This window comes from Stegodyphus dumicola, chromosome 5, assembly GCF_044657685.1.
Source record: "Stegodyphus dumicola isolate Sdum_Otavi_A_Nest chromosome 5, ASM4465768v1".
In the NCBI taxonomy this organism is placed as follows: Eukaryota; Metazoa; Arthropoda; class Arachnida; order Araneae; family Eresidae; genus Stegodyphus; species Stegodyphus dumicola.
This window is the reverse complement of record NC_140772.1, coordinates 142,294,188-142,307,169: the sequence shown is the minus strand read 5'-3', so window position 1 is coordinate 142,307,169 and position 12,982 is coordinate 142,294,188. Positions and strand designations below refer to the sequence as shown.

Here is a 12,982-nt window from a genome sequence, read left to right as displayed (position 1 = left end):
GTGTAAATTACTTTACTGGAAAAATATAGTGAATGCACAGGAATTAAAGATTTCCACATGCCGGAAATGAAAAATATGAAATATGTATGGGTATTTACGCATGTGTTTCAAAATGTATGTATCTGTCTTTAACAAAATACGTAAATATTTATTAAATTATTTATAAATGTATTTGAAATGAAGCATTTATTCATTCATAAATAACTGTGAAAGTTACTGTGAAGAAATCTAATTATTAAATATATCTAAATTTATAATTATTATAAATATTATCTAAATATATAAATAACCTTAACATTGAATTGTAAACATAAATTGACGTTTTTGACAAATACGTTATAAAGCTATTTAAGCAAAAATTGTTCGTACTGGAAAGCAATCTGTTAAAAGATATTGTAAAGCAATTTCTATGAGATGCGTACTTAAGAAAGTAATAAAGAAGAGTTTTGGAATATGTATTGGTGAAATTAAGGGTAAGAAAATCTAATAAGTATAATTAAAAGAATTATTCCCCTTACATTTTATAGTAAGTCAATTACATGTTTTAAATAATATTTTTAAAAAATCGTTATTTTGTTCCCTTTCAGAAATATTCAGAGAAAGTTAAGTACTATTTAAAGTATTTAGTTATTAACTTAAAAAGTGCTCTAATTTGAAATGGACCGAATAGAGCATTAATTATAAATTGACTTATAGTTTTCGATTTAAAAGATGCCTAAGAAGCTAAAACATCATGTCATATATGAGAAAGTATTTTAGGAAGAAGCTTTATAAATATAAAAGAAATAATGCATAATTTTAATAATACAGTAAACGTTGATCTTAATTTTTGTAATCCTTAATCAAATCAAATTGAATTACCTTAATTTTTTCTAATGTAATTAACGAAAACTTGTGAAAATATTTCAAATTAAACCATTCTGAGCAAGCTGTTCTGTGAAAAGTATAGCATTTAATTCCGTTCAGAATGAAATGTTAAAAAATGTATTCTTTTCATATACTTAGGGCTCTGAAGTATTGTAGAAAAAGAAAATATACACATTTATATGCATATTTACGACGTAATTACAAAATATTTACATCCGATCTTATCAAAACCCATTGAACTCGATGGTAAATTACCCAGTGTTTTGGTTACCAAAGAAGGTATCGCCAGTGCTTCAAAGCAGGGTATGGGGAAACCGGTTTTGGGCCACTCCATCTAACTTCCTACCTCCATGTCTTCGACCCTCACCGCAAGGCATGGAGGTAGGAAAGGACTTCTTAACTCCATGCCCCAAGCAACGACTTCATATAACAGGTATACTATCTCGTTGGCCCCAAGGAGTTCCCCCCCCTAATGCCGGACAATACCATTGGCTAAAACGAAACTACGTTTACTTGCTTCTGTATCATTCTTCCCTCCAATAGGTGAAATTTGACTGTTTTGTAATTCTAGTTACACTCATCACTTTCTGGCAACCTTTTTCTACCTTTTTATCTCAGTTTAATTTTAGGAAGAGCTCGAGTCGGACACAGGTATGTTTGCAAATTTTGTAAGTTTCATTTCTTCACGAATTACTCCGCTTTTTGGTTTTAACAGGTTTTTTGGTTTTTTTCATTAGGATAAAGTTTTTATATTTTACGCTCAGGAGCCTGCCCTTTACTTGACGATTATTTATACTTTCAGGATTAACACTGAATAATCCAAACCAATGAAATTTTATTTACTATAAAATTTTATATCTCTTATTTATATCTGTTACGTGTCTGCTATAAGAAACATAAATCACCGATATCACTACTCAGAAATGATCTAAGAAAAAGTAGTAATACGGTATTAAATTGTATAATGTTTGAATATTTTAAGTAATTAAAAACGTTTCCATTTTATAGGTGTGGAGCATTTCACGTTGGGGATATTATTTTGTCTGTTAATGGCACAGATATAGCCTCGTTAACAGAAACAAAAGTCAACGCTTTGATCCAACGCCTTAGGAAGCATCCTGGAAAAATGCTTTATTTCCCCGTAGAAGAAAGCAGCAGACAGTGGAATGAAAACATTCCAAGTGGTATATTTTAAGAGTTAAAATTTAATATTTTTTAACTTATCTTCAAAATTGCATATATAAATTCTTTCATTAAAAAGAAGTAAACATTAATTGAAAAATTGTATTAAATTTCTTAAGAAAGAAACTATGAAATTTCATATACACAATGGAAATCTTTCATGTCGTTTCTTACATTTTTAATATTATTAGTGTCACATTTACTTTCATCAAAATTTAAAAGTTTTGTCATTAAAAATTATATACAAATTTTAGGTAAAATATTACTGTTTTGAAATTAAGTTTTTATTACTGTTTTGTCACTTATTAATCACTTTCTCGACTATCCTACTGCCTTCTATAATGGCTAATAAATATGTAAATAAATTAAAATACAATAATTTTTATTTGGTATTTGATTTATGCAGGATAGCTATAGAAGTACTTAAAGAAAATATGAAGGTAATTCAACCAGTGCGTACCGCTTCAGCACAACCCTTTTCTAAAATACATTAGTTTTTTAAAATAAAGCAACAAACTAAAAACTGATGATAATTAAAAACGCAGGCAAGCAAAATAGACGAAATTTGGTGAAAATATTTAATATACCCCTTGTTACTGAACAGCACAAAAAAAGTTATAAAGTATATTTATATTTTATGATATCAACAGAAATATTGTCTTCTAAATTCCGGTAAACAAATTAAATGCAAATAAATTTCTCGATAGTGAGTATGATTTCACTAAATAAGAATACAGGCCTGACAGCGATGTCTCATACTGTTTATGATGTTATTAAATAAGCTGCATGGGTACCAGTGCTTATTGATCAAGTAAAGCAGTTCTAACTCCACGGGGATTTTGGAGAGAAAGCTGGAGATCAGCAACATGTCTCTCGACAGCGTCCCACACATGCTCAATGGGATATAGGTCAAGAAAGCGTGGTGGTCTTTCCAATTTGACTGTAATTTAGTCTTCAAGAAAAAAAAAAAAAAGAGTACGAGTAAAGCAGCGGAAAGTAAGGTATTATCTGCTTACAAAATGAAGGTATCGCCGACTGCAGCACCATACTTGATGGAGTAGATGGTCTTTGTACCTCTAAGCATTCAGAGTTCTATATAACGGCACAAACAGCCATGTAAGCCGACCTAAAGTTGTTCCTTTCCGCACAAGAGCACTACCTCTTGCATAGGTATCCCTTTCCAATATGTTAGACAGACGATACTAGGTGTTTGTTTGCCTCCATGCAAGTCGAGAAAAACTTTGTAAAGCAAAGATTCGTCAGTGAACAGAACAGACCTCCACTGATTTTAGTCCATTTTACATAGTTACATGCCCAGATCAAAATCTCCCTCCGGTGTCGGGAGGTAAGTAGGACGGACGTACAGTGCCGGTACCATAGCATACAAACCTATTTCATGTAGCCTTGTGAATACTGTCCTTCCTGTAAGAGAAATGAGTGCAATTTTAAGCTGAGGTGGAGTTACAGTACTGTTGCAATACGCAGTAAGTCGCAAATACGGTCATCTTGAGAAATCGTATTTCTCTGCCTACCTTTTTTAGGTCTTTGGAGAGTCTAAACCAGCAATTAGAAACTGTTTCCAACACGGGCTTACCATAGAGCAATTAACATTTAGCCAATTTCATATATCAGACTGTCGTGCAAATGCTTGTAATCCTATTATGACTCAATAACGCAATTTTGTTGGAAAATGTCGCCTTGAACTCATTTTTATACTCCGGCTGTCCCAAAATTGTTTAATATATCGCCGTTCATTGAACAGAGATTCCCTCCTAAACTCCTGGTTTTAAGCTATATCATATTTGCGTAAAGCGATGGTAGCGTCACTCGTTTTCTTAATGCCACACGACGCAGCTTGCTTTTATTGGTAACATATCCAGATCAAAAAAAAATTTAACTACTTTTAGCCGAGTTATTGCGGTTTTTAAAATTATTGTTTAACTTTCAGAAGCCAATGTATTTCTACTTCGGGAAACCGATTGTTAACTATCTGCTTTTGACACCTATTCGGACAGCGAACAGTTAAACTATTTTAATCCAATTTATTGGGTATATTTTCAATTAAATTAAATTTTTGTTTGGCTTGTGTATTAATGTTTTGAAAAAAAAAAAGATGAATTACTGTAAATTTTAAAATTTAACAAAATTAACAGCGAGGTCAAATTGTTGCAGTAAGATTATAGATGAATATTCATTTGAATGTAAAAGCTATGACAAAACACTTTTCCTTAAAATAAACATGGCCAGTATAATTATATGAGTGCTGTTATGAGCTTCACCATTCCAGTTAAAATGTAAAAGGTTAATCTAAAGAAATATGTATTTTTTCAAGGAGTCCTGACTGAAGACACAATGAACTACTTTAGTTCGTATTCTACAATCTGTTTTACTTGCATTTAAAACACTGTGTAATCAGCTTTTATTCAATTTATTATACATTGACAGTAAATTAAGCGTTTTATTATATTAAAAAAAAACTACATATGTCTTAATTAGCATAAAGAATGCTTCTTAAAGAAAAAGACAATTTTTTATGTAAAAAATTTACTTTACTTTGTACACTTTATTTTAGATAGTGTTTTGTCTAGAATTATAGTTACTAATGTTAATTAAAATTCAAATATTAATTATGTTACCGAATCTTAAATAAATAAGATTCTATCACTGTACTTTCTAATGTACTAGTATTTCTAATGTATCCATGTTTGATACTGCAATATGTTTAAATCGATTAATGAATCTAAACTAAATAAAGCTGTAGTTAGAGTTTCTCTTACATAACTTATTTATTCACATATTCATGTCTAATTCATTCACTTGAATTTCTATCGTGAATTTTAAAATATGTATACTCTCAATTTTTTTCTCACATTTTATATTTTTTAAAACTTTGCTTCATGAATTATCAAATACTGTTTGTTCTGTTCGCCTCTTTGTGGAATGGGCTGGAAATCAAAACTCTACACCATAAATATCATAAATATTTACTTTTGCTCCAATGTACAAACTGGAAACACAACTCACTTATATCTTTAACTCACTTATATTATAACTCACTTATATCATGACTTCGTCATCAGCTGAACTAGAAATATAACTGAAATATAATGCAACACATAAAAATTAAACAAACTGTAACTATAATTATAAAACATGAAATAAATAAATCAGTCATTTATAGGAAGTCTGACCAGTTTATGTATTGGTCTTTTCATTTCACCCGACACAGTTCTTAAGTTGACTAACCTCTGACCTTACTCTTTGGTCAGTTCTCTTGTAAGTGCAAATTATTTTTGCCATCTTCCACTTAAGTGGGAGCAAGTTCTCATTCTTGATTAGCAACAAGTCATTCATACGTAAATCAGCAATGGGAAGTTTCTACTCGTTGCGCACTTGCAACTGAGTCTAGTAGTCCTTTGACCACGATTTCCAAAACGATTGGGAAATTTGTGTGACTAATTTCCACCTTCGCGAATGGGAATTTTATCATTTGTTACATCTGGCTCAGGAACACTTTTTAACTCGGAGCCGATAATAAAGTGACCCGGTGTAATGACAGAAAAATCATTTGGGTCCTCAGAAGCAGTCACTAAAGGACGGGAGTTAAGTATGGCTTCAATCTCCACTAGACACGTTGAAAATTCTTCTTGTGAGAGGATCTGCAATCTTATAACACGTCTCATGTGAAACTTCATGGATTTAACGGCAGCCTCCCATAGGACTCCAAAATGAGGGGCTGATGCAACATTCATTGTCCATTTAACGCCTTCGTTGGTCAAATAAGTACCAAACGCCTCCATCGTACACGCTTTTAAGTAATTCTTTGCACCGATAAAGTTCGTTCCACAATCACTGAATATTTTAGCTGCCTTTCCTCGTCGTCCTACGAATCGTTTCAGAGCTGCAATGCATGCCTGAGCACTAAGATCACTAACAAGTTCTAAATGGACAGCTTTCGTTGCAAAGCATACAAACACACACATGCACATTTTCTATAGTTTAACTCCTCTACAATGACTAGGGCTGATCAAGAATGATCCTAAGAAATGGTCTTCCGGGATTCACTCTCGCAGAAGGTAAATCAGCCATCATTTGTTTCGAAAACTCAGAGCAAAATCTGGCACAGATAACACACTTTCTTATTTCTCTGCGTATTGCAGTTTTTGCTCCTATAATCCAATACTTTTGTTTCATCGCAGAGTTAACTAATTGTACTCCTGCGTGCATATAATTAAGGTGATAAAATGTCACTAACAATTTTGTAATAGGATGATTCTTAGGCAATATTATTTGATGTTTCACAGAGTCTGGTAAGCTGGCATTTCTTAAACGTCCTCCTACACGTAGTATGCCACTGTTGTCTAAGAACGGATTTTGAGAAATTAAAGAACTTAACACTCTCGTTAACTTAACACTCTCGCTTTCTCTAAAGTAGTTATTTACTTTGTATACTCAGTTCTTTGGACTAGTTTGATTATAATATCATGCGCTTCTTTTAGTTCACTTGTTTCTAAGAAAGGAGTCAAAATCCTACTCCCCCTCACATTTCTTATAAATCTTAAACACCAACAACTCTCTGCAATTTACTCCAAACTGAAAATTTGTTCCAAAACTGCTCAACTAATTCCAACTGAAATACAAAACATTTGACAGAATTTTTTCTTTGCTCTCTTAGTATTTTCGCACCGTGTACGTTTGGTAACTCTCTAACCCACTGTTTAGGCCAACTCTCAAAACTCTTTCGAAGCCAAATTGCACCTGATCACTATTTTGTACCAACTTCTCAGCGGAGATTCCTCTAGTAAGCAAATCTTCGGGATTATCGTCAGACGGACAATAATACCAATCACTTGGACTCGATCTTTCCCGAAATTCCATAACCCGGTTGGCAACGAACTGTTTCCATCTCTTCGCATTTCCCTTCACCCAATGCAACGCAATACAAGAATCACTCCAAAACACTATTCTTCCAATTTTATCCTTAAAAACACTCTTAAGGTAATTTCCCACTCTAGCACCTATTACCAAGGCTCCAACCGTGGCAGCGTCAGTTTCTTTAACGGTGACACTCTTCGACATTATAAAAGATACTCTGTAATTCCCATTATTCTCACAATATCTAAAATAAACAACAGTTCTGTAAGCACTTGATGAAGCATCGCAAAACACTTGTACTTCCGATTGCTCATTCTCACAATCCAGAAAACAATATCTCGGAATAGTAACGTCTATTAATTTTTCAATTTCGTTACACCACGTTATCTACTTTTGCTGCAAGTCCTCCGGCAACTCTTCGTCCCAATCACACGCTCTCTCCCAAATTCCCTGTAACAATAACTTTATACGTATCACAAAGGTCGCAATCAAACCAATAGGATCAAAGATTCTTGCAGCTGTCTGTAAAACACATCTTTTAGTGCGTCGCAACGTTTTCCACGAATCCACCAAACCTTTCACCTCCAACGACAATTCATCTCTATCAGGATTCCAATTCAACCCTAGGACTTTCAGCTGTTGAACTCCCACTATCTCACTGTCACTAAGTCCATTTTCTATCCACAATTTTTCTAATTCTCTACTGTTCGACTTCAGTTTCCTCAAATTAAATCCACCACTCTTTAATATTGATACAGCATCCGACGACAACTCAAATGATTCTCTCACACTGTCTCCACGATTATATAAATCGTCTACGTAAAGTGATGAATTTAACATTTCAAAGGACTTCGGTTTACTTTTCTCAAATTTTTTTATGATACTTTATCGTAGCACTCAAAATGAAAGGGGAACTTTTACATCCAAAGGGTAGTCTTTTCATTCTCATAATTTTATATTCTTCATTACGGTTATCTGAATACCAAAGAAATTTTAAGAATTTTCTATCCCTTTTAGAAATTTTTATTATTAAGAAAGCCTTCTCTATATCACCATTAAACGCTATTTTGTAATTGCGAAATTTTAGAATCACATCAAGAATATTTGGATTTAAATTTGGGCCAATTTCCAAACAATCGTTTAAAGAAAAATTACCTTTAAATTTTGAACTGCAGTTAAAAACTATACGAACTTGTTTCTTTCTCTTCCCTAACAACTGCTCTATGAGGCATAAAATACTCATGCTCATCTCTCTCACATTCCTCAATAACTCCATTTTGTTTTTGGTCATTTATTATATCCCTATACCCATCAGCAACCCAATCACTTTTAGAAAAATCCTTTCCTAACTCCTCAAACCTCTTTTTAGCTAAAAAATAATTATTTCCTAATTCATCGTAACTACCATAATAAATCAGTTCCATATCTCTCATTCACGAATTTTAAATTTTTCTCAGATTCATTTATCAGCGCTTTATCAAGTACTTTTAACTCTTCTTTTTCTTTAATTCCTAAAGCATCAAGCTCCCACAATATCTGAACATCTGAAGCGGCTACACAAATATTCGCTGAAACTGCAGTCTTAACATTTGGCTTGTAAACATCTTGACTTCCTGTAAAGTAAACCCGAAAATCGTTGACACGCAAGTAATTTTCCGGTTTATTTTTTTCGAAAGCTGAGGCTTCAATAATCTGCCAAAACACATCTGCCCCAATTAATATCTCAATGTTTATATCACTGTCACAGCAGTGGGCTAAGACTAATCCCCAGAACTGCGTAATATTTTGTACTTCTTTATTTGGAACAGAAACAGATGCTGCTGTAATAGTATCGGACACTAGTACTTCAATTTGAATACACTGATTAGGGTTGTATCTACTAGATAATTTTAATTCTACTACTTCATATAATTTCTCAGTAGACTTTGCTGAGCCAAAGGAAAAAAGTGACAACCTTTCCTTTCTAACTGATTTTAATTTTAAGCAATTGGCAAGAGACTTCGTACACCAGCTTCTTTCAGAGCCATTATCGCATAAAATTCGCGTCACTTTATTGAATTTTGTTTTATCAACAGAGCTAACGTATACACTGCAAGTGAATAACAGCACAGATGATTTATGTATTCGGCTTGACCATGACACTTAAGAATTCAACTGAGTTTGTTCGGCGCCGCCGTTCTCTACTTTGGAAAGAGGTTTATTTTGTTTATAGAAATGAATCATAGAATGATGAGCTTTCCCACAGAAACAATTTCTGGCTCGACACTTTTTCTCATTACACTCCGAAGAAAAACATTTGAAACAAAGGTTATTTTGCTTAATAATTCCAACACGCTCATTTACTGAAAGCCTTTTAAAATTAGGACAATTTTGTAACGGGTGGTTTGGATTAGTTTTACACAAAATACACTTTTGATCTTTTGCTCCAGATACATATACATTAGAAATATTTTTGTAATTATAATTACGAAGTTTACTAACATTATTTCAGTCGCCTCTTTTATTATCGTTACCTGTAAATGATTTTGCAAAAAGGGATTCTGGTTTTTGTTTACCTTTTGATGGCAAATAAATATCGCATTCACGACCTAAAGTTTGGGGTTCGAACCATGTCTCTCCCTGTTTAGCTGCTATGTGGGTCTTTAATTCACGATCAAGTTCACTGAATATTTTATCCGGAACCATTAGATCACATAACGATTTAAAATCTTTTACATTTCTTAACTGACAATAATATTCAAAATTTGCACTTAACCTTGATGCAAATTGTACAAAATTCTCAGATGACAAATTTTGCGTAGAACGAAAGTGATTTAAGCACTCTTGAAGGGTTGGTTGAAATTCCTTTAAAATCATAGACTTTACTTTATCGTAATTATTAATATCTTCTTTCACATATACCATTAAATTAGTGACCTTCTCTCCCAAAATATTTAATAGGATTTCTGCTTTTAAATCTTCAGGTACTTGTTTTGTCCTAAATGCCTTTTCAATTGATTGGAAAAGAGATTAAAGGATTCTGCTTTAGTAGGTACAGAAATTGTTAATGTTTTTACACTTTTAATTAAATTTTTCATATTTCGATTTGAGTTGTCCCAACATTTGGATTTTGTATTAAGTCTTTTCCAGTGTTAGCTAAAGCTAATTCCGCCTCTAACTGAGAAAGTTTTATTTTCTCTAACTCTAATCTAATTTCGTTTTCCGATTTTTGTTTCTCAAATTGCATTTTCTTTTCCTCTAGAATATTATAACATTTTGCACAAATTCAACATCATTTGCATAAACTTCTGAACTTTCTATTAAAGTTTTCAAAATAACAATTTTCGCTCCGCTCGGAATTACTAATCCCAACTCCTCCACCATGAGCATCAACTCGTCTTTTTTTAATGACTTAAGCGACTGCAGACTCATCTTAATTCGAAGAAAAATACGACAACCCTGAGTTGGCAGCTAGAACACAATAAGCACAAAACGAACACAACAAACTCAACACAGACACTATTAACTCAAATTATCAAGTAGGAACACCTCAACACATAACACTAATAAATAGAATTTAACACTAAACATTATTTACAACAAATCGAAATAACTACTCACTATAATCTGCACAAGGGAACCATCATCTTCACTGTTGATTCCCGTGCAACATATATTCCCATATCACCACATTATTTTTTTCTCACAAAATTTGATGATACACATTATTACTACCACATTTTCACCTTACTCCACTTCCTGATACCAAAAATGTTCTGTTCACCTCTTTGTGGAATAGGCTGGAAATCAAAACTCTACATACTAAATAACATAAATGTTTACTTTTGCTCCAACGTACAAACTGGAAACACAACTCACTTATATCTTTAGAACACAATTACAATAAAAATAATCGCATGTTGCCACATCTCTGAAACACAATCACAGAAAACTTCATTCATTTAAAAGTAGAAATAAATTATTTTTAGCTTTATGCGAATAGAAGAAGCGCGCTCTTTCGGCGAGCAGCGAATGGCGTAACAGTTTTGTTAAAATTATGTATACCCTCAAACTTTTCTCATGTTTTATATTTTTAAAACTTTGCTTTATGAATTATCAAATACTGTTTTGTTGATACTTGAACAGCATCAATGCTTCCCTATAATGATGTAAATAATCATGTAATTTTGTCAAAATAAAAACAAATGTTTTTATTATGAAACATCATTAACTTTTTCATTCCTAAAAATGTGGCTCCTTTTCAAGTTTAAAAAATTCTAGTTAAATATTAAAAATTACGCTGGTAAGTAGAGTATTCTGGGAGTATAATTTCATTTATTATTTATTCCATATTTAATGATTATTATAAAGGTTTAAATCTTAGGTTCAATACTTTGCTTTTTATATAGCGGATTTTACAGGGAATTACACAGATTATCCTAATTTATCATCTTTCGTATTATTATAAAGCATTAGTAAAGACTCGCAAAGTGCAATAACTTTGTTCACATAATCATGGTATATTTTAATACAGTTTATTTTGCAATTTCAGGTGAAAGTATAAATATCTCTTCAGATGCTTGTAAGAATCTGAGTGCTGAGGAAAATATTTTGCACCCAAGCAGATGTTCAGGTGTGTGTAGTAATATATCTGTAGCGCAGAGGAGTGCGGATCAAAGCAAAACTACAAGTTTTATTTCTCTCTTGCATGATGGGGTTAAAACCTTGAAAACCATAAAATCGTCTCTATCACAGCTTGCTATCAAAACTGCAAATAATAGAGAAATTGCATGCGAATCTCGAGCATGTGGCATTGAACCAGAATTGTGCCTACATCTGGAAAGCGAATTGCTAAATTTGAATTCACTATGCGCTCGAACATTTCATAATTTTCGAGACATGGTTCTACAATTGGTAACTCATTCTAGTTGTTGTAACGACAATTTTTCATTTAAAATTGATTTGATAAAACATCGGTGCTTAAGACATGAAGTAATTAACACTTTAAAAGACAATCTAGCTGATATATTAGAAAATAAAGCAATATCTAAGCAGTCATTTGATATTCAAATGAGAGGCCTTTCGGAAGTGGATTTGAATTGTCATAAATGTAGTGAGACAGTTCTGTTTATCTTTGCTGTTGTCCAGAAAATACTTCTTGTGCTGTCCCTTAAAGATGAGTCTTCCTATATATGGAAAATAATTAAAGTCTTAGTATGTAGTTTAAATGAGCATAAAATTCCTTGTGAAGTTTGTTCAAATCGCCAGTATTCCTTAGTTTCTGTCAGCGAAGGAAATGGAAGTATAGAGGGTGATTATCATAACGCCACTTTCCATCCTAGACGCTTAGGCCCTGAGAACCCTAGAAGACAATCCAGCATTCCAGGGAAGGAATTCAATGCACTTGTTCAAGAAATTTCTGCAGAGGTTCAATGTATGCCATCTGTTGATATAAATTTAAAGGACAAAAGAGCACATTTTTATACTTCAGAACTACAGAAAGAAACTAATACATTAAGGAATTGTATAGGGGAGACAAATGGCAAAATGTTTCCGTCTAAAACAACGAAGGTTAGACCAGCTAATCACAATTCACCAACTGAAAAACTCACTGTATCTAATTCTGAACCTTCTCATCCGTATGAAGACAGTTCACATATAAATGCTAATTCAAAGAATTATGCTGTACAGCAGGAAAAGAAACTACAAGAAGACAAAGGCTTTGTTGCTTTACCTGAAACAGATATAGAGCCTACAAATACCGATTTCCTTTTGAAAACGAAATTCCCGCAAAACAAATTGTTAAGTCGATGCAATACTTCCACGATTGCCAAGAATGACAGTGGTCGAAATTCGTCAGATATCAAGAGTAATCCACAGGTTTCTGCTTCACAAGGCTCATCTCCAAGCGCACCGATATTAACGAAAGAAAACTGGAGATCTAATGACAATGTTTTTTTAGAAGTATCAACCCGAGAGAGCAAAAGTAAGTATTCATTATTGATTTTTTGTGAAATGAAAAAATCTCAGATATTTTATTTGTTTTAATAAGGAAAATCCTTTGATTTTTTTAAGGTCA

The 12,982-nt window shown here is 32.8% G+C and overlaps 1 protein-coding gene across 2 annotated transcripts in view; it reads left to right on the top strand.

Moving 5' to 3' along the window:
- LOC118181302 (uncharacterized) overlaps positions 1 to 12,982 on the top strand; it is a 115,092-nt gene that overhangs the window by 66,803 nt on the left and 35,307 nt on the right. For both annotated transcript variants that reach the window (XM_085817137.1, XM_085817138.1), the window contains 2 exons: positions 1,876 to 2,051; positions 11,456 to 12,889. In XM_085817137.1, the coding sequence (XP_085673263.1) occupies positions 1,876 to 2,051; positions 11,456 to 12,889 (1,610 nt within the window). The remainder of the gene's footprint in view (positions 1 to 1,875; positions 2,052 to 11,455; positions 12,890 to 12,982) is intronic.